A 27,553-nucleotide genomic window follows, 5' to 3' on the forward strand; every position below is an offset into this window, starting at 1 on the left:
GCTTCTTCGAGCTCCTGCCACCAGGATGGAGATACAGAATAACGAAGGCGAGAACGAGCCGTATCAAGAACAGTTTCTTCCCTAGAGCAATTTCGGCCTTAAATGGAAAGTCTGGACTTAGAAGTCATCTTATTTTTACTTGCCATTTCGTATTGCATTGTTTAACTAATGTTTTGTAGTTATTTTAAATTTATGTGGAGTGGCCTTATCGGAGTAGATGGAGCAGCCGAGCAATTTCGTTGTTCCCGCAGGGGGGCAATGACAATAAAGATTATCTTATCTTCTCTCTACACCCCTCCTAGGAGTCATTCTTCCTCTACTCAGTTGTGGATACACAACCCAACTGCCTGTCTCCAAGCACTGCAGTCGTCTGCAAGGGATTCTCATACGGGGGAGTTAATGTTGTCAAGACTTCATTGTCACATTCGCAGACATATTTGCAATGCAGTCTTGGTTGCATCATAGGTATACAGGGACATATAATAAGAGGCAGCTGGATCAGGCAAGTGGCCCATCTAGCCCAGCACCATCTTCTCACAGCGGCTGACCCGATATCCCAATGGGGAGAACCCCTGTACGCAGGACCTGAGCACATGCATGCATGCAGAGCACAAGAGCCTGCTCTCCTCCTGTGGCTTCCAGCAAGTAGTCTCCAACCAGAGGCAGAGCATAGCCATTAAAGTCATCTAGGTTGGTGGCCATCACTGCTTCCTGTGGCAGGGAGTTCCATAGTTTACACTGCGTGGGCAGTTACTTTATCTGTCCTGAATCCTTCAATATTCAGCTCTGTTGGATGTCCATGAATTATGTTATGAGAGAGGGAGAAAAACTCTTTATCTATCCACTTTATTTTCTCTATCTACTCTCTCTCTCTCTAGGCCGTGCATAATTTTATAAACTTCTATCATATTGCCTCTTACTCCGTCTTTTCTCTAAACTAAAAGGTCCAAAATGTTGCAACCTTTCCTCTTAGGGCTGTCGCTCCCTTCCCTTGACCATTTGGGGTGCGCTTTTCTGAACAATATACTATTTCAAAAAGCTAGCCTGCCGTTTCTTGGAGAAGGCAGCTCACACTTAACTCACTATTAGGCTTTGCGACTTTTATTCCAATGTTAACAAAACCACAACTTAAGTGTGCTAAATTCTGTCAGCGAGCAATGCCTGAGGCTACCTCATAAATCCTCTGGTAGTGTGTGTGTGTGTGTGTGTGTAATAAATGCATTCAATGACAATGGGAAAAAACCAAGCAGGGAAGTTGTAGCTTCACCTTAAGCATCACCGGTGTGTCTTCACGTGAGATACGAGTCAAGCCAGCACAATCAACAGTGTGTGTGTGTGTGTGTGTGTGTGGCTCTTAAACCTCAATTTTAAAAGAAAAACAGAAAGAAGTTGTCATGACTGGTTGATAAGGAATCTATAAAAGAAAATACCTCAAGCAAGCAAGTGGAAAAAACACACACGCTTTATATGCAATACAGTACAAATAAGGTAAGACTGACCATGTGGACACACTTTTAATAAGGCTCTGAAAACTAGTCCAAAAACATGTTGCAAGTGTGGACGAAGAAGAGGGCCCTCCCAAGCATGAGGAGTGAGGCTTGAGCCCATTTCCCCTGTTCAGCTGCGACCGGCAGAAATGGTGGTTTGGTACAATTTAGGCATCACTCGTGTGTCATTCTCCATCTCTCTCTCTCTCTCACTCACTCAGTATGCACACATATATACAAGCACACAGCATGGTCGATCGGTCTTCCTTGTGAATTAAGACACACTCCGCCCCGCCCCCCCATCAAGGAAATATTACGAAACCCAGAAAGGGGGGGTGGGTAGGTGGTGAGGGAAGTAAGTGGAAAATAAAAATATCAGAACTCCCAGGGGCTAGATGTCCATGCATCGCTGCTTTCCATCTAGAACAATTAAGACCACTTCTGGGCCTGGCTTCTGAAAGGAAGGAGGAGGAGGAGATGGAGATAGAGATGGGGAGAAAGGCAGGCTGCTCTATAAAGCACTCACAACGGCAGACTGAATTATTACTGTTAACTCTTTACCTTGGGAAAGAATAAGATTGTTCAGCGCCACGTTTTGCCTCTTAAAAAGAAAGACCCAGGGCTGTTCACTGGATCCAAAGCCAGCACGAAGGTAGACCCAGAGCTAACCTCAACGCCCCCCACTCCCATAGGCCCCAAGCTGGAAAACCTTGCCAATTCTGCAGGCTCCCTCTCCTGCCTTCCCCGGAACAGCAAATTGAGATAGCATAGTAGGACCGCCAAATTTGCAGCTCTCTGTTACAAAAGGGAAAATGAACTTGCTACACCCTTTCGAAATGCTAAAGCTCCCCCAACGGTTGTGCAGGACCACCATCATTTTTCAAAGCCCTTTTGGATATGTGTCAGAAGGTCTAAGGAAGTGTTTGTGCATTGCCCCCCACCCTGAAAAAAAAGGCAGGCAAGTTTGGGGGGGGGGGAGACTCTGCCTCCACCCGCACCAAAGTCTCACTTGAGCCCCTGGGCAACTGGGTCAAGCTGGCATGAAGTCTACAGGGCTGAAAACTGGAGCTTCCTTCCACCAGAGAAAGTGGTCCAAAATAAATCAAGTTATTCCCGAGAATAATTCACTATGATTAATTATCAGGGGCCCATCTTAATATGTTGGAAGTGAAGTCTTAAACAAAAGCAAAACAAAACAAAACAGGAGGGCATTGTTTTTTTTGATAACAGACTGAATAAGTGCCTCTCTCCCCATTCCCACCCCAAAAACCTCAGGCTTTTAGGAAGGGATTTTGCAGGCTGTTCAATCCTGGGGGGGCTTATCTACAAAGTGCCAGAGGAAGCCAAGGGCTACTGGAAACAGAAAACCCTGCAAGTTCCCAAAAGACCTCTGCCAGGGAGCCGAACACCTGCCTCGCTGAAAGAGCAGATCCAGAAATGAAGGTCGCAGGAGGGGAGGTGGGGAAGGTCTGGTGCTGCAGCAAGCTGGCCCTTCTTCATCTGCAGGGGGGAAACGGAGAGGTGCAGCCTTGAAACTGCTCAACGCTAGGCCGCCGGAAGCTCTCCTTGGAAGAACAGCTCTTTCTCTCTCTCTCTCCTGCAGCACAAGTGTGTGTGGGGGCCCAAGGCCCTTCAGAATGGAGTCCCACCTCCAGGAAGGGGGCTAGACGGCTGGCTGGTCTTTTTGAAGTCCACCTTTCTTGGAATGCCCAGCCAGAGCCCAAACTCATCTCCGTACACCCCAGTTACTTCTGCTGCTGGCGCAGTTGTCGAAAAAACATTAGTGTCCAAGGAGACCGGTACCTGGAGAGTAAATGGAAGGGGGAGGGTTGGGGGGGGGGAAAGCTTAGAAGAGAGCAAAACCTGGTGGCAGGTAAAAATAAGGCTGGAGGGAAGAGAAAACAAAGCCTACCTTTAAATCCCTCTTCGGGCATACAGACTGCAAAGGAAAGCAAGCAGGTCAAGGCACATTCTGAGGTGTGGAGGTTAGGGTCAGAGGAAGCTGCCTTGTACAGAGTTAGACCCTTGGCCCTTCTAGTTCAATACTGCTTACAGTGGCTCTCCAGTTTTTCAGGCAGCGAGACTCAGTCCCAACTGGAGATGCTGACTGAATGCTGGGTACTTCGACATGCCAAGCAGATGCTCTACTGAGCTACAGCTCCCCACAAGCTTCAACAAAGCCTTCTTGGCAGCTTTCCCTGGCACTTGGAGGTGGGTGGGGGGCGGCAGCCAGGGTCTCGTTCCCACCCCCACCCCCTGACAACTATGTGAGTCAGCCTCAGACTGGACCCTTTGCTCCAGTTACCACCTCCTGCCTCCCCGCTCCAAGAGGTAAAAATGACCGGACAGGAAGAACCAGGGATTATTCCAGAGAAGCGTGTGTGTGCAAACTTCTCCTTACCTTGCATAACATCATCTATTGCTGCATAGTCCACAATTGGTTCATCTGCCTGTCGGAAGAAGGGAAAAGGGGAGACATGAGAAGAGGAGCCCTGTTAAGCCGATTTGGCTGATGTGCTTTCAAAAGAGAGACAAGGCCTCCTGCTCCATGTCACCAGACGATATTTCCAGGCCAAACACTCCAGATCCAGAATAAAAACAAAAAAACATGATGGTTTGTCCCCTTTTGGGAACCTGGCCTGAACTGTTCACAGCTGTGGCAATGAGGGCTTTAGGGTAGCTGATCCCTATGGACTTTTTTTTACAAAAGTGTCTGCAAAAGCTTCAGACAGGAAAGGGGCTGGTCCGCTTATTATCTCTGTCAAAGGGAGTTGCAGAAGTTGACCACCAGCCAGCCATCTTTTCCTCCCAGAAGTCAAAACCAGCACTTACTTTCAGTGGCTCTTCTTCAACCATTGTTTTTTTGCCTTGAAGTTGAAGGAGATCAAGGCAGCCCAAAGATCCAAATGAGTTACAGACCGGGGCGGGCGGCGGGGATGACGAGTTAAGGTAGTGTGTTCTTGGCTTCCTTTTTGCAGGGGAAGGGGGGAATCTGAACCCCGGCCAAAATAAGGGCTCAGGCAGGCACTATGACCAGTCAGGGATGGATGGATGAATGCAGGAAGGGGTGACCCCCAAAGTGTTGTTGGTCCCATCAGCCCCTGCTCAGCCAACATGAAAGCATACAAACAATCCTGCTGGATGAAGCCAATTGTCCATTTTGCCCAGTCTCCTGTTCTCTCAATGGCCAACCAGATGCCCCAATGGGAACCATATAAGCAGAACCCGAGTGCAACAGAAACTCTCTCCTCCTGTGATTCCCAGTAACTAATATTCTGAAGCACTGCTGCCTCCGACAGTTGAGACAGAGCATTGCTATTGTGGATAGTAGCCATTGATATGGTCCCTGCCCCTGAACTTCCTGGTGAAAAGTAGGTAGGCTGGAAATTTTGGCACAGAGAGAGCCAGACTGCATTGCAGCACACAACCACTGGCCTTGCTACAAATATCTTGGGTGGAAGGAGAGCCACACCTACTGGCAAGCCACTCTCCTGGCTTACCTTTAATAAAACAACGGACTCCGGAGTGACTCCGAGGCTGCCAAGCGTTGCCGAGTCGTCGGTGAGGATCGCCCCATCAATCGACAGGTTCTGGTCGAAAGGAGCAACGGAGAAGGCGTGCATGATCTGTGTGCCAAAATGAGGTGCAGGATGCGCAACCGTTGCGGGCAGCAAAACAAACACAGGTGGCTTTTAAGAAATACAACACCCAAGTGCTTCTCCTCACGGCAAAAAGTTGAGGCATGCTGCTTCCTCCGCTTCTCTCCCTCTCTTGCCCCTTTCAGCCCCAACCCACATCCAAAGGGGGAAGGATACAATATCTTAAAATAAGATCACTGATCTTAAGAGAGTGATCAGAGAACCAGCAAGGTGAGCATCACCCTTTCTCTCTTCAGGGATGCTTTAGCTGGGATTCCTGCATTGCAGGGGGTTGGACGAGATGACCCTTGGGGGTCACTTCCAACTCTACAGTTCTATGATTCTACAGATTCCCAAGTACAGCTTTGGGGGAGGAAGGAGGCCTCCCCACACCGACCGCCAGGACTCAGGCAAGCCACCTCCAGGGCTCAGGGCAAAGTCCGCCTCACCTGAATTTTCAGGTCTTTCAACGTCTGGTTCGCCGACACCAGGAGGGCTTTCTCCCCGCGGACCTTCCTGTGCCGCGTGCTCCGGCGGATCCCCTGCTTTTGGTAAACTATGTAGTTTGGGTGCGCCATTTTTTGCCGTTTCGTGTTGCTGTTGGCCTGGAAGCAGGAAGGCGGCTCATTGGACTCGTCTGCCAGAGGGGCAGGTTTGTTTCTTGACTTAGCAAACAAAATCCCTACCCCCCCCCCATGTTCCTATCTAAGAGGCTCTAATGAACTGCAATACCAGACCTGGGGAACCTGTGCGTTTCACCCTTGGGATTCTGTCGGACTTCAGCCAGCCAGAATTGGCCACACATTTTTAAGAACTGAAGAGCCCTGCGGCTGGATCCGGACAAAGCGGACCCAGCTAGTCCAGCCTCCTGTTCTCACAGTTGCCAACCAGGTGCCCATTATGGGAAGCTGGGAAGCAGGACCCAAGCACAAGAGCCCTCTCCCATCCTGTGGTTTCCAGCAACTGGTTTGACTGTGGAGGCAGGGCAGAGCCAATTCTCTTTAAAGCCACCCAAGTTGGTGGTCATCCCTGCCTCCTGTGGGAGAGAGTTCCGCAGCTTAAGCACAGGCTTTTAAGTCTGGCCTCAAATCGTGTGCTTTGACCACTTGGCTTTCAGCGGTTCCAGGGTGCAGAGATGAGGAGCGAGTTCACAATCCACAGAGGCCCAGGAAGAGGAGGAGGAGAGGAGGAGAAACAAATGATCTCAAAACAAAAAAATGGTGACCAAGGACATACCTGGTTAAAATCTGGATCCTGTTCCCCTTCCAGACGGGCCTCCTCTCGCTCCTCCTCTGCCTCGGAGCTGCTCATGTTCAGATCTGGGGCGGCGTCCTTCATGACCTGGATATGACATCAGACGCAGGGGGGAAACAAAGGAAAGGATAACAGCACACCTGTGAGTCGTCTTTAGAAAAAAGGAAAAGGCACCCAAAGTCAGAGGTTGTCAGGAGGTCACCGCAGCCACAGAAGGCTCAAAAACATGCGAGTTGTGTCATAAGGCTGCTGGTAGATGCTGGTCTCTACCTCGAGATTGGGCAGGGAGAAATCTGTGTGTGTATTTGAGTATATGTCTGAGTCTCTCTCTCTGTGTGTGTGTCTGAATGAAATAGAAAGGATGTATGTATTTGACCACAGAATTTGAAGCCTAATCAGCTTTGGGGACTTGCTTTGAGATAAGATCTTGCAACACCAAAGCCCCACAGGTGCACCAGCAATGGCCTGTTTACCCAAATTGACTGCTTTGCTATTCCCCTCCATTGCGTCCACTGACGCTGTCTTTCAATTCTCTCGCCACTCCCCAGGTGTCAAAAATAGAGGACACAAACGGCACGGAAGCCTAGATCGGATCTTCCCTGCCAAGAGCAACCCTTGGCAAGAACCAGCCCAATTGCAGCCATTCCGTTATGCTGGCCAAGGTGATGCAGTCTGCCCTTCAACATGCTCTGTTCCCCGACACAAATAAACCCCTCTGCCCTTACGACTTTTGCAACAGCAGCAGCAGCTGCAGAGGAAGAGGATCCTGCATGCAGCCTCTCCAGAAACCTGCTCAACAGGATCTTGTGACCTTCCCACACTAGGACTTAATATTCTGCTGTGATCAGCTGGTTCCCAGCACCCTGGCGGAAACACCAGGACATATGTCAGCAGAGGAGAGCCATCATGAATTCCTGGGGTGGGTGGGCATCTTTCCGCAGCTCCCTGAAGTTCCCCCCAGGACCATATAAAGCTGGGAAACGGTTGAGGCTCAGTGTCCCAGGTTCAATCTCTAATCTCAATCTCCCACTGAGGCTGGGAAAGACCCCGGAGTCATTGCTGCCAGTCAGTGTAGACAATGATGACCTAGATGACCCCAACGATCTGGTTCAGCATAAGGTATAAGGAAATTTCCTATTCAAACCAGGCCTTTACTCAGAACCATGAGGACTAGAAATCTGGCTTTGTTTATGAGAGAAGGAGCAGCTGCTTTGCGTGCAGAAGGCCCCAGAGAAAACTCTTCCCACGTTCCTATACCTTAGAGACTCCATCTCCAACCAGGGAAGCACACAATATTGACAAGCACCTTTCGTTTCCTTCCCCCTGCTCCCCTGCTCAGCTGTTCAGAGATATATTGCCATTGGCCATGGAGGTTCCATTGCAGCTCAACAGTCCCTCCCCAACGTTTCACCTAAGAAGTTCTTGAAGTCCTTAGGCTGGTGGCCCTGACAGGATTGCACTGTAACAGAGAACTCAATGAAGGCTGGGATATCTCAGTTGGTAATGCATGAGACTCTTAATCTCAGGTTTCTGCATTGCAGGGGGTCAGGGGGTTGGACTAGACTAGAGGATCCTTGTGGTCCCTTCCAACTCTATGATTCTTTGAAGTCAGAGAAGGAGGGGAGGATTAGGCCAGAACTGACTAGAAAGCAAAGAGAGAGAGAAAGCACACAGGAGAATACGCAGGGGTCTGGTGGACAGAGCCTCTCTACCTTTTTGTTGTCCACCACTTTCCGCACGTAGATGGTGGCCTGGGCATACTCCCTCAGGTCCCTCTGCTGCTGGCACAAGAGCCCTTCTCTGCATTCTGAGCACAGCTCTGAAAAGTCAGGGAGCAAAGAAAGGAGAAAGGCTGATGAACTACCAGCGGGGTCTGTTTCTACAAAGACCAAGCACTTTGGGTAATGTCACTAACCCAAGAAAAACCATAAGCCTTTATTTACTTACAAAAAAAGAGTACAGATCTTTCAGAGGTTATGTTCATTTCTTCTTCATGTAATTCCTTTTATTTTTCTTTTGATAAAGTAATAACCATAAATAAATAAGAATAAAAATGTGCACCCCACCACCGAGACCATTCCATTGTAACTATCCAACCTCCCAAAATTTCAACACCATGGTTTGACCCCTTTCCATTTTAACAGTACAAACACCTTCCATAATTTCTCCTGCATATTCCCCATCTTACCTTAATGGCACATGCTAATTTATCATTAATAGCTACATCCCACACCTCTTTATACCATTCATCTATTTTATATTCAGCTTGCCCTTCCACTTCCTGGTTATCATAATTCGTGTAGGTGTCAATAAATTTGTGAGCAAGTCCTTCATAGCCTAAGAACCTTCTACTCCATCGTGAGTTGATAATAATGCTACCTCAATATAGCTTACAACACAGAGCAATGCCAAAATCCTACAGCATACAGTATATTCTGGATTTTATAAATTCATATTCATATTATTATCATCCATTACCATTTGATTCCTTTAATGAAGGAAGCAGAAAAACAACCAATAACGAAATAGCTGCAATAACAGGAAACCAGCATATTATAATATACCTGGTTCAAATCTGAAATGGGTTTTGGGTACGTACAGAAATCCCTTTATGGTGTCTTGCCATCCTATATTTCATCAATTCTGAATTTGCTTTTAATTATACTTTTTGTATTTTCAGTCACACCCAAAGCTCAATGAAAAATCACTATGAAAAATAAAATTCTAAAGCTGCTAGAAATTTTACCAAAAAAAACCCCGCTTGCAGCTTATATGCGAAATAGGAACCAGCCGCAAAATATATATACTCTGGCTCTACAGAAAAGTCTTTGTTCCATCTCCAAAGCGCAGGGGTTAGGTGGGAGAAGCTGTCATCTTTGAAGCACAGCAGCTGCCTGAAATAATTTTTGGCCCAACGCTCACATAATGCAAGTTAATAGTCTTGTGCAAAACCTCAGCATGGAACACAGCCCAGGCAGTCGGGCATGTCTGCAGGTCATCTAAAAATAAAAGTGGAATACCTGAGCTTGCAGCCACCTGCAGAAAGAAGCAAATGCCAGCACCGAGTGGGGAGAGCAGAACGTAGTGTGGAGTTTGCACAAGCCAGTGATTTCTTTTTGGAGGTGGGGGAGACAGAGGAAACTTGCTTGCTTACTCACCAGGTTCGGTGATGAAGAGCGGTGCTTCGGGGCTGGCGTCCGTGGGCTGCCTCCGGATGACTCGAATGGCATAGTCCACCACGAACAGCTTTTGGATCTTCTCCCACTCGCTGGGCCATATCAGAGCTATACTGTGCAAAGAAGGAGAACATGCTGCCTAACTTGGAAATGGGAGGGCGGCCTCCCTCTTCCCGCAACACTCCAGACCACGTGCATTGAAAGCAGCAGAGAAGGGGATCCCAGTTAAAGAAGTGCTTTTGAAAAGCCTCAGCATACACCACCCCAGTTGGTTGAATGAATGCAAGCTGCTTGCTCACGTGAGCCTTCATTCCAGAGGTGGCTGCTTGCTATTTAAATTTATTCAGAATCACAAGGACTAGAAACTTGCTTTGTTCTTAAGATCGGCGGCAGAGAACCTGCCTCGCAGGTCCCAGGTTCTATTCCACGCAGCATCTGCATGTAGGGGCTGGGGGAGGAAAGTCCCTGCCTTAGACCCTGGATAACCCTGCCTGCCAGTGCAGAGAATACCAAGCTAGACAGGCCAAGGGATGTGACTCGGTAGAGATGTCAGCTTCCTGCACCCCCGCAAAAAAAAAAAAAACTGAAAAAGATGCAACTACTGAACGGAAGCAACTCACAGTTTAGAATCGTCTTTGGTCATGGAGGCAAACGTGAACATCAGGCCGCCATGTGGACAGAGAAGATCCCGGTTCCCGACCGAGGAGACGGGGCTGCAACGTGTAGGCCGCCTGGTTGAAGGTCAGAAGAAGAGGCAGAGATGGCAGGCATTGCATATCAAAAGCCATTCTGACAAGCAAGAAAGTAGGTTTGCTGCTTTCAATTTATTTTAACCAGGCCAGAAAGAGGGAGAACATGTCAGGTGGAAGCAGAGTAGCCTTCCAACTCTAATAAAAGGGGGAAGGGTCTCTAAGCTTAGTGGCAGAGCCCCTGTTTGCATGCAGAAGGCCTCTGTTTTCAAGGACTAGGAAGGGAGATCCAGGGCTATGAAACAGAAGCTGTTTCACCCACTAGTCATAATGGCACCTGGCTGGCCATGTGGGCCTTTGGTCCAGGGCAGCAGCCAGACTCACTCTCCCTTTGCCTTCTCACCTCACGAATTTCCTCCATTCTTCCATGAAGAACTTTGAGACGACGTACAGCTCATCTACCTCCTGAAAGACAGTTTGCCAACTTTTGTGAAATTCAGACTTTCAGAGAGTTCCTTGTTCCCCCGCAGAACATTATGTGGAGTGCATGAAAAGAGGAAGACTTAAGGGCTGCTTCCACTAGCAGCCTTTCCCCCGCCGATTTAAAGTTCTGCCCACGAAACCATTGGTTAAAAGTTGCTGCCCAGAGGAAAGTTTTCAGAAAAAGCCAAGCATCACTGATCAGACTTCCTGAGTAGGATGTAAACAATCACTTGTAACCACGGCCTGTAGTTTGGCTTTTGGCTTTCAGCACAAAAACAAAACAAAACCATACAATAAAAAAACCACGTTATAAAACAGAACTCAGTTAACCATTATGGAAGGATGACTTCTTAATTGCCTGCATTGGCCTGGCAGGATAGAAGTGGTTTCAGCAGGTGTTTAAAAGTGGACACAGGAGGCAGAAGGCACCCGCTGGATTCTCTAGAGCCAGAGAGTTCCACAGGACTGGGCTGATATGTCTGCTCTGAGTATGGCTGGCGACAGAAACAATCCATCATCTATCAGTCGCCATCATGAAAGCACTTAAGAGACTTTTGATGATGAAGCAGTCTACATACAACATATATATGTGTGTAAATGGTAAAGGGCCCCTGACAGTTAAGTCCAGTCTCAAACGACTCAGGGGTTGCGGCACTCATCTCGCTTTACAGTACTGGCCGAGGGAGCAGACGTTTGTCCGCAGACAGTTTTTCCGGGTCATGTGGCCAGCATGACTAAGCTGCTTCTGGCAAATCCAGAGCAGCGCACGGAAACGCCGTTCACCTTCCCACCAGAGCGGTACCTATTTATCTACTTGCACTTTGAACTGCTAGGTTTCGAACTGCTAGGTTGGCAGAAGCTGGGACCGAACAATGGGAGCTCACCCCGTCGCGGGGATTCGAACCGCTGACCTTCCGATCGGCAAGCCCTCGGCTCAGTGGTTTACACCACAGCGCTACCCACATCCCTATATACATGTGTACACACATACATTGACAAGAAGGCGTCCATAAGTAACCTCTGCCCCTGCAACTATGAGCACTCATTTTGAGACACACAAGCACCCCACCCTGCTACCATGAATTCCTGGTCTTCCTACCTCTGGCCAGCTGCTGAGGCAAGGCCGGTTTTTGTCCTGGAAGAGGTTTGGGAGAGATGCCTTCTGCTCGCCAGCCATCATTTTGTGGAGGGCCTCATTCTCTTCCCCTTCCCGTTCCAGAATCTGCAGAAAAACACACATGGGAGTCACTCTCCATCCTGATCGAAAAAAAGGGGGGGGGAGCTATGTTTTTGCTTTACATCATTGACTCCCAAACTTTTTTGGGGGGGGGTCCCTAGTTCCATAAACTCATCCCCAGTGCTACCTACCCTATAAAAAGTCATTACTCAGAACAGCAGTTGCCACGACCCGCTAAGGAACAATTACTGTAATTGCACATTCTTTCAAAATCCAGTTAAAACTATTTCGTTTAAGGAAATCAACAAAACTGATGGACTTGCTCCAGAGATACCAGTCCAATAGTCATATTCATAGCCAACATATCCTTGCTGCGCCCTTGCCTCTCGCTGACCCCCTAGAAAATCCCAGCACCCCCAAAGAGGTGGTACTACCCACTTTGGGAAGCGCTGCTTTGAAGTCAAGGGTTGTGGCAACGGTGTCTGCGATTCTGGAGCAGTCTTAGGAAATATTCAGCTAGGTTGAGTCAATGACTCAGTTTAAGTTAGTTTCTTATGCTCACATCTAAATCAGCACTTGCTTTATTTCTAAGCACCATAGTTTAGTGGCAGAGCACTTGCAGATGGCCTGAGGTTCAGTCCCTGGCATCTCCAGGGACGAAAGCCCCGGATACTGCCAGTGAGTGTTGACAATACTGAGGTAGATGAACCAATGAGTCTGGTTAGGGCTGCTTCCTACATAGCACAAACAGACCCAGCACTGTCTTGCAGGCATTGTCACTCACTCTCTCTCTCACACACACCCCAGGGCCCATTTGCCTGCAAAATGTCCCAGTGTTTGGGTTTCTGGGGCATTCTCAGACACAGATCACACTCTGTCTGAGGCGGGGGAAAGGAAACCAGACACCTTATAGAATCACAGAATTGTGAAGTTGGCAGGGACCCCAGGGTCATCTAGTCCAACCCCTTGCAATGCTGGAATCTCAACTAAAGCATCCACGGCAGGTGGCCGGCCGTCCAGCCTCTCTTTAAAAACCTCCAACGAAGAGGAGTCTGCCACCTTGCACTGAGAACAGGAGTCTTTGCTGTTTGGGAACTCAGGAGCATTCCGGAAGTAGCGCTGCAGCTTCTCCCAGGCCTCTCCGGAGACCACCCTCCTCTCGTTCTCCGATATGCACAGGTTGCCTGCGGGAGGGGAGAAAACCGCCAGAGAAATGCAGTTGACTCGAGCAAAAAGAGGCACATTTCAATTCAACCCCCCCCCTTTTAAACTCCCGAGTCAGCCGCCAAACGGGAGTCCGAAGGAGCCAAATGGTCCCCCAATGGACGTTGCTTTTTATTTTGGAACAATTGTGAGGTTCCCTTTAGAGCAGCTTTCGGGTGCATGCTTCCTGGCTCATGGAGCTGGCAGGAAATCCCGGGGTGGGTGGGTGAGAACACTTCAGGTCCAAATTGCTCCATTCAAAGACCAAGCACCCTGAAGACCAGTTTTCAAAGCATTAACCCTTCCCCACACGTTTTTTGACAAGTCCGCCAGGAGGAGGAATAGTTGTGGGGCAGGAGAGGAACATTCTGTGGAGAAGGACCATGGGTTCAAGTAGGAGAGCAGAAGGCCCCACGTTCAATCCCCAATGGCAGCAACTCCAGGTGGGCTGAGAAAGATTCCCTGTCTGAAAACCTGGAGAAGCTGCTATCTGTCAGTGTAGACAAATGTTTCCCAACCCAGATTTCCAGTTGTTTCCAGACTACAATTCCCATCATCCCTGATAGCTGGGGCTGAGGGGAGCTGCTGTCCAAAAACAGCTGGAGACCCAAGTTTGGAGAACACTGGCACAGACAAAGAAAGCTTGTTTTGCTCCTTTAAGAACCAGTCCTTTCTCAGTACCACAGGGGACTGTAATCTTCCTTTGGAAAGCTTTCCTGCCTGAAACCCATGAGAAGCTGCTGCCGGTCTGTGTAGACAACAGTCGGCTAAGATGGGCCAATGGTCTGATTCAGTATAAGGCTGCTCCTTGTGGTTTTTAAGGGAAAGTAGCGCTAAAGCAGAAAGCCGGGGCCATCTAACAAAGTTGGGATTTAGGACATTCAAGACAGATGAAAGGAAGGCCTTCTCACACACCAAGTAAGTTCACTATGGAACTCACTGCCGCAAGATGCCATGATGGCCACCAACTTGGATGGCTTATAAATCAGAGGATCGGGCAAATTCATGGAGGATAGGGCTATCAATGGCTGCCAACCATCCCCAAATGGGCCCTCCATATGTTTTGGGACTACAACTCCCATCATCCCTAGCTAACAGGACTACTGGTCAGGGATGATGGGAGTTGTAGTCCCAAAACATATGGAGGGGAGTTTGGGGGTGCCTGGGCTATGCTCTGCCCATCGCAGCCAGAGGCATCAATGCTTCTGAATGCCAGCTCCTGGAAACCACACAGGAGGGGAGAGTTGCTCTTGTGGCTCAGGGGTCCTGCTTGTAAGCTTCCCAGAATGGGCATTTGTTTGGCCACTGCGTGAGAACAGGATGCTGGACTAGATGGCCCCCCCTTTGGCCTGATCCAGCCTATTCCTAGGTATCCCTTGCCACCCTGCTCTTATTCTAACCAGAAAACACATCAGCATCCGAGGCTCACAGAGGAAGGAACCACCACATGAAGCCGCTGGATGCAAGCCAGGACCAGCCTCCCCCTCTTCCTGCCCCCCAGGACTGAGGACTCCTTGCAGAGCACACCTATTCCTGCCTCCGTTGCAGAGCAGGGAGCCTGCAAAAAAAAGGGCCCATTGCACATTAATAATTTGCTACGTGCTTGGTAAGGAGCCGCATCATCTCAAGAAGGCCTTCCACTTTCCAGCACAGCTCCTTTCTGTGCAGTCTCTAAGGTTACAGGGCAATTAGGGAGACGTAGCTGGCAATTAAGGCGGAGGAGGAGAATATGCTTTTGTTTTACCTCCTGCTCCAGGGGCGACCTAAGCATCAGGAAACGGGAGCCAACGCAGTCGCTGAACCTGCAATTGCTTGAGATCCAGGAGAGGAGCACACTAAGGGCTTCCTTAGGGTTCGCTAATTGCCAGAAGCAATGGCATATGTGGAGGCAAGCACATGCGCCTTGACTTCTTAAGCAAATTACCTTTCTGAAGGGTATCCTCCAGAACAAACACTCGCACTGAGGTTATGTCTTGTTCAACACAACCCAGCTATAAAAGCGGTAAGGGAGTAGGAGGCCTTTGTGTGTGAGATTCTCTCATTTTAGAGCCACAGAAAATGGCCTGGGCACTCACGAACCTCCCTGGGTGCTAGCATCCTTGGGGGGCAGCACCTTCTCTCAAAAGAACATGAGCCTTCTGGATCCGGCCAGTGGCCCATCTAGTCCAGCATCCTGTTCTCGCAGTGGCCAACCAGTTGCCTGCGGGGAAACCAGCGCACAAGACTGGAGCGCAATAGCACTCTCCCCTCCTGCGGTCTACAGCAACAGGAGCACTGCTGCCTCCAACGAAGGTAGCAGAGGTGAGCCATCATGGCCTTGAACCTGTCTAATCCGATCTGGGTCTTATCAGTAGAATCCAGGTTTCTGCATTCCTGGTGTCAGGGGGAGGGGGCAGCCCAGGATGCAAACTGGAAGTCCTCGCACTCCTTTCTGAACACTAAGAATCAGCTCACTCACTCCCCACCCTGCTGAAGCACATGGGTATTTTAGGGAGGCCTGTTTTACCCTTATAGGAAAGCCCTGGAGATTTCCTACCCCGCTGGAAACTGTTGTTGTATTGGACTAAGTAGGGCGTAGCGGTTCAAGCAGTGGGGCTAGAAATAGGGAAGGGCCTAGGTTCAAGTTTGCACCTAGCCGTAGGAAAGCTCACTGTGTTTCCTTGGGGCAGTCTCTTTCTTTCAACCACGCCTGCCTTGCAGGGCTGTTGTGATGAGAACATTGCAAAGAGCTGGGTGGAGAACTACACATGCCACCCAAATCTTATCTGAGGAAAGGTAGGAAATAAATACAGCTCATAGTGGGGCATATATGTTAAGATGAGTTTGTTGAAATTTCAGCAGCTGGAACATGCTTTGTATTTTTTATTTTAGAAGTGGGTTTTTTAATTGCATTTTCATGCTGTCCACTGCTCAGTGCTCCCATCAGAGTAAGGGCAGTACAGAAATGGAATCAGTTAGTCAAACAGACATTGGAAAAGCAGCCCCGGCCCCACCCCTCACCATGGGGGCAGATGATGTCCTCGTTGAACTTCAGGTCTTCTTCCTCCCGCTTCTCAGCGATGGATTCATCTGGAAAGCAAGGAGAGGATGCCACAGAGTGAGAACAGAAGAAAAAAAAACAGGCCTCTTCTGCAATGGCTCCATTTGTGGGATGCTCTTCCTAGAGAGGTTCGCCTGCCGCCTTCATTACAGATATTTAGTTTCCAGGTGAAAACATCCCTCTTCAAACATGCCTTCGGGCTGTTTGAAGGCCTTTTTATTGCTGGGGGGGGTTACTGTTTTTTATCATTCTTATGCATTTTGTGTTTTTATGTTGTAAATCGCCCTGTGATCTTTGGATGAAGGGCAATATATAAATTTAATTAACAACAACAAGCCACAGCAGATGCTGAGGTTTACATTACTGTGTGCTCCCAACGGCCTCCTTAGGTGCAAGGAATGGAATCAGGTGAACAGGGTTTGCTTCCTGGCATTTAGAGGCACTTGCCACACAACTCCCGAGACACAGGTTGGCCACTCAACTGCCCCTGTCTCTGAACTGTCTCTACTCCAGCTATTCATTGTAAGAACCGGCATTTGGTGCCGCTGGTTTGCGCATTTCCCCTTTTCCCTCCCTGTCCCTTTCTCCTTTTGTGCTGTATTTTAGAGTGTACTTGTGATGCTGAGGACCAACTTGTTTGTTATCAGTCTTGTGTAAGAGGTGAAGAGATTTGATATACACAGTGAGTCACGCATCAGGGGACCGATTAAGGAACTGACTTTACAATCCTATTTAGGCCATGCATAAGAACCGTAGTTTGTTTTCGTTTCTTTCCATAAAATTTTTATTGAAACTTTTTCATTGTAAAAAACCAAACTGAATAAAAATTAAAAAGAGGAGGGACGAAAGGAAGGAAGGAAGGAAAAAAATATATACAAAGTCCACTCTCAAAGGTAGATTTTTTATTTATTTAAGGCTGATCTAAATGAAAACAAAAAGAGAAAAATAAAATAAAGTCCTCTCTCAAAGGTTGATCTTAACTCTTCTGTCACATAGAAAGAGGGGGAAGCACTAAGTAAAACTAATTGCTGGACAACAATGCTTAGAGTGTTGGGACTATGACCAGGGGAGAGACCACACTTAAATCCCTAACTTGGCCATGGAACTCACTGGGCGGGACCTTGAGCCATTTGCTGCCACTCAGCCTAACTTACCTCCCAGGGCTGCTGGGAGGATAAAATGAGGACAGCGTGGGGAGAACCATGTATGGCACCTTGAAGCTCCTCACAGAAAAGGGTGGGATATAAATGCAATAAAATAAATACAGTAGGCCTACAGCTTACACTGGGGGTTCATTCTAGGGATCTGTGCTCAAAGGAAAAATTAGGCAAAGTCAGAATGACCCCTGGAACCGCCCCTGCGGCCTCAGATCTTGCGAGGTTTCTTAACTGTTCTGCAAGATATTGCCGGAACATATCGCAGGGCCTTGTGCAAGAGCCCTGTAAAGCAAGGTGCAGGACTTGAAAAGATTGTCCAAGAGCCCTGTAAAGCAAGGTGCAGGACTTGAAAAGCTGCTTCTTGCAAAGGAAAATCCTTTGGGGGGTGGCTCTGCAAGATCTCGCAAGAGCTTCCAGAGCCCAGCAAGCAAGGGTCTCCACTTTCTATTTATTTATTTGCGATCTGCCCAAAGTTGCAATAAAATAAGAAGAATATGTGTTAACTTGTGGGCCTAGTGTAAATAATAATTCATAGAATTACAAAGTTGGAAAGGACCACGAGGATCATCTAAGTCCAACTCTCTGTAGCTCAGGAATCTTCCACCCAAAATGGGGCTTGAACCCATGACCCTGTGATTTAGAGTTTCATGCTCTACCAATAATAATAATGCTTCGTCTTTGAGGGGTTCCACATTCCAAATTTCACCAGCTCGAGGGTACAGGATCAGCTGTGGAGCCCATTGTGCGCTGAGGCCCTTCAGGCAAACCCTTTCCTCGGGATTTAACAGCATCCGAGTCCAGCCATCATCCCATTGCGATGGGAAGGCAGGCAGGACTTTGCCCCAATGCTAGGCAGGGAGGCTGCAAAGACGTGTGTGTATGTATAAGGGGAAGTGGGGAGGCAGAGACAGGAGGCTACCTTTGCTTTTGGCATCACCGTTCATCCGGCCGTTGCTCTGATCGGCATCCTCGTCTGGGTCATCCAGCTGCTCCAGGGCCAGCTGGCGCCAACTCCGCAATGACGATTTCCCAACCCAAAACCCGTCGTTCCTGAAAGGAGACAAAGAGGCAACTCACTGTGCAGATCTGTTTATTTTTCTTTAGTACAAACTTCATTGAAAAATTTAAAACAATTACCAAGCACAAAGTGTTCAAGCACATATGCAGTCACCAGTGTGACGCCAAAACAGACTTAGGAAATCTTTTACAATACAGATTGAGCTCCCATCCAGTGCCCATTGTGACTGAGATGGAAGGGAGTTTACTGTACTATTGTTAACAAACGCTATAAATCAAGGCCATACCGAGTCAAACTCATCTTTCATTTTTATTCCACTTATCATAACTTGACTTTCTGGTTCTGTGGCTGTGTGTCTGGCATGGAACCAATGGCTCGAATGCCAAACCACCACTGGGAAGGACTGGAGTTCAAATCTTGCACATGAAGAAATTATCTATTAGTTGCTTCAGAGGTTTTGCAAAGACATATAATTCCCTCCAGAAATTAAACAGCTTAGAAATGCTTTTCAATAAAATGCAGCTATTGATTTCAAAGCCACTTGCTCTCTTTACAAAAATGTCTCCGGCAAAGTAAGCCACGCCCCCACTGACAGCCACTCTCTGCAAACTTGAAAAGGGGACTTGCTTACCCTTTGACGGTCACCTTCAGCAAGTTGGAGACAGTTTTGTAGTCCTCGTTCAGCTGGTTCTTCAGCCGCAGGACACGGCACCTCTCCACCACACAGTCCCTGCAGAGTGCTTTGACTGAAGAGGAAGAGACGAGTGAAAAGACCGCCATCATCCTCAGTACAATATCCCTAGCTGTGCATTCTGGACAAAGTGTCCTTCCATAGGGCAGGGCTTAGATCTAAAGCAGCTGATATGACGCAGCCTCCTCCACTCCAAACCCAAAGACCTGCTTCATCCAGCTTCCTTTCCCCTCTTTAGGCTGCCACCGGGCCATGTTCATCAGACACTTTAAACTTCCCTGATTGTGACAAGCAGTTACCCTTTCTCCTGCCTGTAGGACGGGAGACATAGGGACATAGGAAGCTGCCCTATACCAAACCAGACCATTGCTCCATCTAGTTCAGTACTGTTTACACTGACTGGCAGCAGTGGCTCTCTAGGACTTTTGGCAGAGTGTCTCTCCCAGCCCTACCAAGAGATGGGGATTGAACATGGGCCTTTTGCTTGCCCGGCAGATGCTCCACCACTGAGCTGTGGCCCTTCACAGCTACCAGTGCCCCTTCCACATCCCACAGAGGAGAACTTTGTTTATGACTACCCAAACTAAGGTTTTCAGCGCAGCGGCACCAGCGCTTGGGAACATTGTAGGCAAGCACCTCTACCGTATCGATATTTTGACATTTGCTGCAAAGCATATGTTGCCAAGTGTGATTAGTGAGTTAGTCTGATTCTACGTGGGTCATTTGTTCTGTATCTCTGGGGCACCTCCAATTAAGTTTTACTCCAGGCAAACCTATCGAAATGAATGCACCTAACTTAGCTGTAGCCATTAATGTCAGTGGCTCTACATAAAGTAGGACTAACGCTGGACAGAACTCTTTGAGATGCTTTAACACATGCAATTTTTTAAAAAAACGAGCTGGCAGCTTATAAATGCTATTATAACTAAGTGGCAATTAAAGACATTCCTGTCTGGGGGAGAGGGATAGCTAAGCGCTTTATGGAAAGTGGAAACCTCAGTCTGAGAGTGTCGGCTTCACTCTCAGCCTCTGCGAATCAGCTTCTCTTGGGTTTAACAGCTTTCATCTCGAGATTCAGCCCTGAGAACGGAAGCTGGCAGCTGGCACGAACTTGGGAGGGGGAGAGGCATAATTGAGAGGAAGGTGAGCTTACCAGCCAGGGCAGCAAAGAGCTCTCCCAGCTGCAGAAAGGCATGGGACCAGAAGAAAGCGTGGCGTTGGCGTTTGGAGGTTAACACATGTGCTGCAAAATAAGATTTTGCTGGCACTCTGCCACTTGGAAGGCAGTATCAAGAGGAGGAGGTTTCAAGGGTGTGTGGTTTTTGTTGTTAACCCGTCCATTTCACCTCCTCTCTTTCTAAATAGTATGCACATTTTATCACACACCCCCAATTGCTTGGTTTAATTGCCCTATTTAAACACTGTTGTTTTGCCCCAGCCACAGGATAGATTCTGTCAAGGGTTGTTGCGGCTACTCTAGAGTAACGACTCGGCACCTGCTTGTCTTTAAACAATCTTTATTGGTGCGCTCTATGTACAGTGTAACGTGGTGTCAGGAAACATGTCTTCTCAGTCCGGTGCAGAATCCGGCACTGCCCCCCTGCGCCCCCTTTTCCAACATAAAAGGCGCGGGGCGGACAGTCTCCTCCCTTTCCGTCTTTTCCTTAATTCCGGAACCGGGGGTAAAGGTCTGCGCTCCATGTTTTCCCTTTCCCCCCTGCTCTTCTCCCTCCGTTCCTGGCTGTGGGGCTCAGGCTCTCCCAGGCTGTCAGAGCCCTGGTCCCCTCTTCCTATTTCCTGCCTTGCCTCTGCCGAGTCTGCACTCTCATGACTACTAGTCGATGAGCTGCTCCCTGTACTCCCTTCCTCTTACAGATTCCATAACGAACGAGTGGCTCCCGTTGCTCACATGTCCTTTCCAGGAAACACTGGGCTCCTTGGGAGCTGCCTGCTAAGCTAAGAAAATTGCAACAGCCGGTGGAGTGTGGAGTGGTTCAATTGTGGGAATGGGAGGACCTTAGAGGAGAGGGTTCAAATCCCGCCCCTTCAACCATGAAACTTGCTGGGTGAGCTTTGGGGCCAGTCACTGCCTCTCAGCCTAACCTACCTCACAGGGCTGTTGTGGAGATTAAATGCCACCTTGAGCTCCCTGGAGAAAATGGTGGGATACAAACAAAGGTTATGGAACTCTAGTAAGAGCGTAAGAGCCCTGCTGGATGAAGCCAATGGCCCATCCAGTCCAGTCTCTTATTCTCAACCAGGTGCTCATTTATTGGAGACCTGCAAGCAGAACAATTCTCCCCTCCTGCAACTTCCAGCAACTGGCACTGAGATGCATTTACTGCCTCCAACCATGAAGACAGAGCAGAGTCATCGTGACTTGTACCTCCTCTAACAAGGCAGGGTGGTCCAACCATCACAAGATGAAGCAGGAGGCAAAGGTTGCAAGGAGCTAAGCCATGGGTACGCAAACTAAGGCCCAGGGGCCGGATCCGGCCCAATCGCCTTCTCATTCTGGCCCTCAGATGATCCGGGAATCAGCATGTTTTTTACATGAGTAGAATGTGTCCTTTTATTTAAAATGCATCTCTGGGTTATTTGTGGGGCTTGCCTGGTGTTTTTACATGGGTAGAATGTGTCCTTTTATTTAAAATGCATCTCTGGGTTATTTGTGGGGCTTGCCTGGTGTTTTTACATGAGTAGAATGTGTCCTTTTATTTAAAATGCATCTCTGGGTTATTTGTGGGGCTTGCCTGGTGTTTTTACATGAGTAGAATGTGTCCTTTTATTTAAAATGCATCTCTGGGTTATTTGTGGGGCTTGCCTGGTGTTTTTACATGAGTAGAATGTGTCCTTTTATTTAAAATGCATCTCTGGGTTATTTGTGGGGCTTGCCTGGTGTTTTTGCATGAGTAGAATGTGTCCTTTATTTAAAATGCATCTCTGGGTTATTTGTGGGGCCTGCCTGGTGTTTTTACATGAGTAGAATGTGTCCTTTTATTTAAAATGCATCTCTGGGTTATTTGTGGGGCATAGGAATTCGTTCGCCTCCCCCCAATATAGTCTGGCCCCCCACAAGGTCTGAGGGGCAGTGGACCGGCCCCCTGCTGAAAATGTTTGCTGACCCCTGAGCTAAGCGCTCCTGGAACATGCTCCCTTCTGGGGCTTGGCTTACCTGTCAGCCTGGGTCCTCCTCCATATCTCTTGTAGAAGTAGTCAGCGACATACTCAGAGACCCGTTTGACGGTGGGTATTTTGTCCGGGTGCAACTTTCCGTGAGAGCACAGGAAGGCCGTGTTATCAATGGGCTTGGGGGGAGTCGACTCATCCAGCCACTGCTGCAGCCATTCAAGAGACACGAAGTCATAGGGGAAGCCTGGAAGGAGGAGGAGGAGGACAGGAGGGCTGGGGTGGGGCATCAGCACCACAAGCCCTGTTTGCTTGGGCTCACCAAAGTGTCTGCCTTGACCGGTGAGGCTTCGTGATCATACATTCCACCCCCTGGCCAGCAAAACTCAAAATCTAAACAATCTAATCTTCAACTTGGCAAGAAACAAACAACCTGGGTTGTATCCAAGTCTGCCCTACTCAAGAGTAGATCCGTTGAAATAATTTATAGTTGTGATTCCTGCATTGGAGGGGGTTGGACTAGATGACTCTTGGGGTCCCTTTCCAACTGTACAATTCTATGAGTCTATTAACTTATATCCCTCCCCCTCTCCCTAAGTAGTCTAGGGTGGAAAACAGATGTACCACTTGAAACAAAAGGGAAGCAAGCACTTTGAAAACACAATAAAACATAAAATCTATTACAGATAACATCTATAAAAAGTTAGTTTTTAAAAAATCCTAAAAGCAATTTGAAACAGTTAAGAACATGCTTCCATCCAATGATCCTAGGGTTGCCTGGAATAGTATTATGCAGCCACGGAACACACCTGGGTAAACAGGAGTGTTTTAAAATTCCTCCTGGAAGGGAGTAATGAAGGAAGCAGGCACACCTTGCTAGGGAGGGAGTTGCACAATTGGGGAACCACCACTAAAAAGGCCACATTGCGGCTCAGCACCAACCAGGCAGCTCTGGAAATTAGTGGACCCAAGTTAGCCTTGTCAGTTAATTTCTACGGGCCTACTCTGCTTAGGGCTAACTGTGAAAGCATAACAACAACCTGAACTTCAGAAAATAACTCCAGCACCCCACCCTCAGAAGGCCCTCCAGCTATTTGTGGGGTAAACCAAGAAAGGGGCTTAGAGCACTGAAAATGTAGCTGCATGGTGATGTGTGTTCTCTCTCTCTCTCTCTCACTCTCTCACATACTCCCAGAGCAAAACAGAAGCTCCATCGGCCTTCCCCACCCACACCTCAGCTGCTCACTTTCTCCTCTGCACTGAGCCAAAATGAGGATGAACAACCTCAGCCCACGGATGCATGAAGGAGCAAGCCATGCGTGTGACTGCTCCCTTAATGTAAGGTAACACCATGCAGGTGGGAAACTAGTGCAATTACAGTGAAGGTTGGGCTAGACCAGGCATCCCCAAACTGCGGCCCTCCAGATGTTTTGGCCTACAACTCCCATGATCCCTAGCTAACAGGACCAGTGGTCAGGGATGATGGGAATTGTAGTCCAAAACATCTGGAGGGCCGAAGTTTGGGGATGCCTGGGCTAGACACACTCTTTCTAATATACTTGGTTCTGGTTTGTGTTTTTTTAAGAGTCGTTTGCACAAGGGAAGTGTTAAAGGACACCAACAGCACCCCAGCCTTGCCCACATTGGAACAGTTCATTCTGCCACATGTCATTATTTATCTCATTTCATTTATAGCCTACCTTTCTCTCCCAGAAGCTCAAGGTGGCAATACACAGTTCTCCCCCTCTCCGTTTTCTCCCCACAACAACCCTTCAAGGTAGGGCTGGGCTGAGAGGCACCCAGTGAGCTTCATGGCTGAAGGAGGCGGGGATTTGAACCCTGGTCTCTCCCAGGTCCTACTCTGACACTCTAACCACTACACCACACTGGCTCTCAATAAAGTAAAATTATCTGAAGACGTGTGGCATGCACACGAAAGCTTGTACCCAGAACAAACTTAGTTGGTCTGTAAGGTGCTACTGGACAATTTTTTTATTTTTTATTTATTTATTTCGACTGCGTCAGACCAACACCTGAATCTAAAATTATTTAGTTATTTTACATCCTGCCCTTCCTGATAAAGCAGCCCAGAGCAGCAAAAACTTCAGTAAACAGAGCAGTGGCCATGTTTCTGAACAATATTAAGTCACTGCAGATCATAAAACACCCTAGGTTGACGGAAGAACAGGTAGACAAATATCTTGGGGCCCAGCAACAGTTAAGTTGTACATTAGACTATCCGGAAAACCCCAAAAGGAAACTTGGCTGGCACCCAATGTCCATGCAACACGTTGTTCCAATATTTCCTCTTGGGACTTAAGACTAAGGCAGCTGGCCAACTGCTTCTACGTGTTGCCAGCAGTGATTATCTTTACCAAGAGATGCAGAAACAAACTTTCATTTTCCAGGCCGGAACTAGACGCCACAGGATTTGATAAAAAATAATAGAAATATTTCCAATTAGCAAGGCTTCATTAGAGATCCAAACACTGGGGGCGGGGGGAATGCAAGACATTTTAAATGCTTTCACATGTTTAGATGCCCAATTGTTTTAAAATGTTTTCAGACATGCCTGAGAGAGAGAGAGCACAGCTGATGTGAATTTGGGAAGAAAATTCTTGCAAAGCTTCCACTGATTTCTGCTTGCACTGTGTGAGTGGGGGGGCAGGGATGAAAGGCTCTTTGGCGGGGCCGCAGGATGCTTACTCTCCACCCTGCTCTCCAAACCTCGCCTACAACAGTCTTATCCTTAACATGCAGTACTGGAAATATGTATTTTTTAAAAGACAAATAAAAGATCTTACAGACCAGCTTTGGCAGGCAACTTCTGGTAGAGCTCCTTCACCTCCTCGTGCTTGATCTTGCCCCTGGCCACACTCTGTTTGCGCATCTCGGCCATCTCTGTGCACCACTCCTCAAACTTGCTGTTGTCCCTCTCTACGAGCTCTTGCAAAAAAGCTGGCCAATTGGGGGGAGGGGGGCAAGCAACAGAATTAGGACTGAGAACACAAAAGAAAGAGGAAGAAGCCCTTTGCTACACCACTAAAGGCCCTGACTGAGAGTCATTCCACAGGCATCCCTTAACCCCAGGAGAAACATCTTATTTCATCAAATTCATATGTTGCTTGATTGCAAAAGAAACCAACAAAACAGTTTAACAAAACAGATTTTTTTAAAAATCAAACTATAAATAAGGATTAACAACAGTAACAGAAGACTTTTGAACAAACGTTCACAGAACTATAGAATAAAAACAGATTAAAGCCTGTACCAGCTTTCTAAACTTCTGGGTAGGCTTTCTCTAAACAAAAGTGCTTTTTGCAGATGCCAAAATAGTACAGTGAAGGCAGCTCCTCGATATCAATAGGCAGGGAGTTCCATGTGCTCCCACACTAAAATATTGAGTTCTTGGGGCTTCCGGTTCAGCGCCAGCGCCGATCGGCGGGGTTTGTCTCGAGCTGCGAGACACCCGTCTTTGCGAGGGGGGGGGGGGAAAGCAGCGAGAGCGACGCTGCGCCCCAAAAGAGCCCTGGGAAGAGCGTCCCGGGGACGAATTTGCTCAGCAGAGCCCCATTTTGGACTCCCCAACTCTCTGGTAAGCTCTAATAAGAGCCCCGGAGCGAGAAGGGTTGAAGTAGTGGGGGCCATCTTTGAGCGCTATCGTTGCCCTCGCAAGGAGAAGCTCCGTGCCGGAGGCGGAGAGCGCTGAATACTTCCAAAGAAAGATTCGAAATTTAAGAGACTGTGAGTAAAAGACTTAATTTTTAATTGGATTGAAAGAATTGGAACGGGATTGAGGTTTAAAGAACGGAAGCCAACCTCTCTCTCTTGATTGAAGGAGGAAGCAGTTAAAGGATTTACCCGATGCCAGGATAATTTTGGATTCGATGTGCTATGCAACTACAAGAACTGTATTGATCCCTTTTAGTGGCAGGGCTAAGGGGGGACTGTGATATATATTAAAACCCCTGCAAATTTGGATAAGAGAGGAGAACCTATTCCTGCCGCTGGAACCAGCAGCCCTGACAGTTTTAGCAAGACTCGTGAATGGAGGGAGAGTTGAAGTGATGCTGACAATTTAAAGATTTACTTACGAAAATCCCCTCTGGATAATTATAAATTGGAAATAAGTATCTGTTTTTTTTTTTCGTGTTTAATGGGTGGACATACTGTAACCAGCCTGGGAAAAATGGCGATGGAATGAAGAATTGTAACCACTTCCTGTGCTTTGGAACAACACTGTGTCCTTGAGAGGAGTACAAAATGTCAACATGTGATTATTCAGCTGAATTCAAACAAAAAACTCTGAAACTCTTATGGGAACTTACAATCGAAATGCATAAGGACAATCTGCAATTAAGAGAGATGAAGCAACTTCACCAAGGGGACAAAGGACAAAAAATATCAGATGAAGGCAATAAAGAAGAACAGGAGGAAGTTGTCAATGAGGAAAAGGTTTCTGAGCAAGGGTACCAGAGAAATAGCCCCCCTATGGAAAGGGGAACACAAACTATGTTCGGATTTCTGAATTCCCATAAGGAACAAAGAAGAGGGGAGGAGATTAAATTTACTGAGTGGAACTTTCAAATGAGAAGAGGGCAACAGGGAGGGAATGGAAAATTGGGTCATGTAAAATATTGCAGAAAGGGAGTGGGGTAAATGGAAGGATTTAAGTTTAGGTGGGCTAAAATGGTGTTTGAAACTGGTTACGGATTTTGGAATCTGCTGAACTGAGAAGGGATGTGCTGTGAACAGGGGGGGGAATAGTTTAAATTAGAAAGAAAAGATATAAAATGGAGTAAGAGAATAAGATATAGAAATTATAAAACTATGAAAGTTCTTGCAGGAAAATTTAGGCAAGGGATGGAAAGTAGATTTGTGAAGTGAAGTGGTTTTTTTTTTAGATTAGAAATGAGATTATTAGTATAGCTGGTAAAAAGTGAATTGGAGGATAGCTGGATGTTCTAGCCCTCCCCTGTGGTCGTCTCCGTTCTGGGGTTCCCTGGTGGCAGGGGGGGACTGTTGGAGTGGGGAGGACAGGGGGAGGGGGAGATCCAGCTGGAAAAGAACCATCCCCTGCTTGTCCTTTGCGCCCTGGAAGTTCTCGGTGGCAGGGAGTGCTCTGGGGTGGGGGGGGAAGGGGGGGATGGAAAGAGATATAGAAATATAAAAATTTATAGGTAATTTGAGTAAATAGCTAATTAGATAAGTATAATTAAACGAGATTAAATTGATTTGTAAAAAATGAGAACTGTTAAGGTGGATTTGGCAAATGAAAATCAATAAAGGGAGGGGTTTGGGGAAGCCCAAAGGACAATGTCTAGGAAAATAGATAAGGTTTAAATTTTTGATGTTAAATGTCTTGGTTTTGTTTTTGGTTTTGTTTTTATTTTTATTTTTATTGTTCTTTC

General features: G+C 47.7%; 1 protein-coding gene across 4 annotated transcripts in view; it reads right to left on the reverse strand.

The window, feature by feature from the left end:
- Positions 1-1,444: 1,444 nt before the first annotated feature.
- USP48 (ubiquitin specific peptidase 48) overlaps positions 1,445-27,553 on the reverse strand; it is a 36,231-nt gene continuing 10,122 nt past the window's right edge. For 3 of the 4 annotated variants that reach the window (XM_035118456.3, XM_088671492.1, XM_035118458.3), the window contains 17 exons: positions 24,951-25,100; positions 22,189-22,389; positions 18,954-19,068; positions 18,224-18,354; positions 16,108-16,176; positions 12,964-13,088; positions 11,827-11,949; positions 10,648-10,709; positions 10,176-10,286; positions 9,538-9,668; positions 8,092-8,198; positions 6,362-6,466; positions 5,575-5,730; positions 4,988-5,113; positions 3,889-3,937; positions 3,400-3,426; positions 1,445-3,290 (listed from right to left, as the gene is read on the reverse strand). In XM_035118456.3, the coding sequence (XP_034974347.2) occupies positions 3,268-3,290; positions 3,400-3,426; positions 3,889-3,937; positions 4,988-5,113; positions 5,575-5,730; positions 6,362-6,466; positions 8,092-8,198; positions 9,538-9,668; positions 10,176-10,286; positions 10,648-10,709; positions 11,827-11,949; positions 12,964-13,088; positions 16,108-16,176; positions 18,224-18,354; positions 18,954-19,068; positions 22,189-22,389; positions 24,951-25,100 (1,811 nt within the window). In that variant the 3' untranslated portion in view covers positions 1,445-3,267. The remainder of the gene's footprint in view (positions 3,291-3,399; positions 3,427-3,888; positions 3,938-4,987; positions 5,114-5,574; positions 5,731-6,361; positions 6,467-8,091; positions 8,199-9,537; positions 9,669-10,175; positions 10,287-10,647; positions 10,710-11,826; positions 11,950-12,963; positions 13,089-16,107; positions 16,177-18,223; positions 18,355-18,953; positions 19,069-22,188; positions 22,390-24,950; positions 25,101-27,553) is intronic. The other variant, XR_004692764.3, reaches the window with a different exon arrangement.

This window comes from Zootoca vivipara, chromosome 6, assembly GCF_965207765.1.
Source record: "Zootoca vivipara chromosome 6, rZooViv2.hap1.1, whole genome shotgun sequence".
NCBI classification, from domain to species: domain Eukaryota; kingdom Metazoa; phylum Chordata; class Lepidosauria; order Squamata; family Lacertidae; genus Zootoca; species Zootoca vivipara.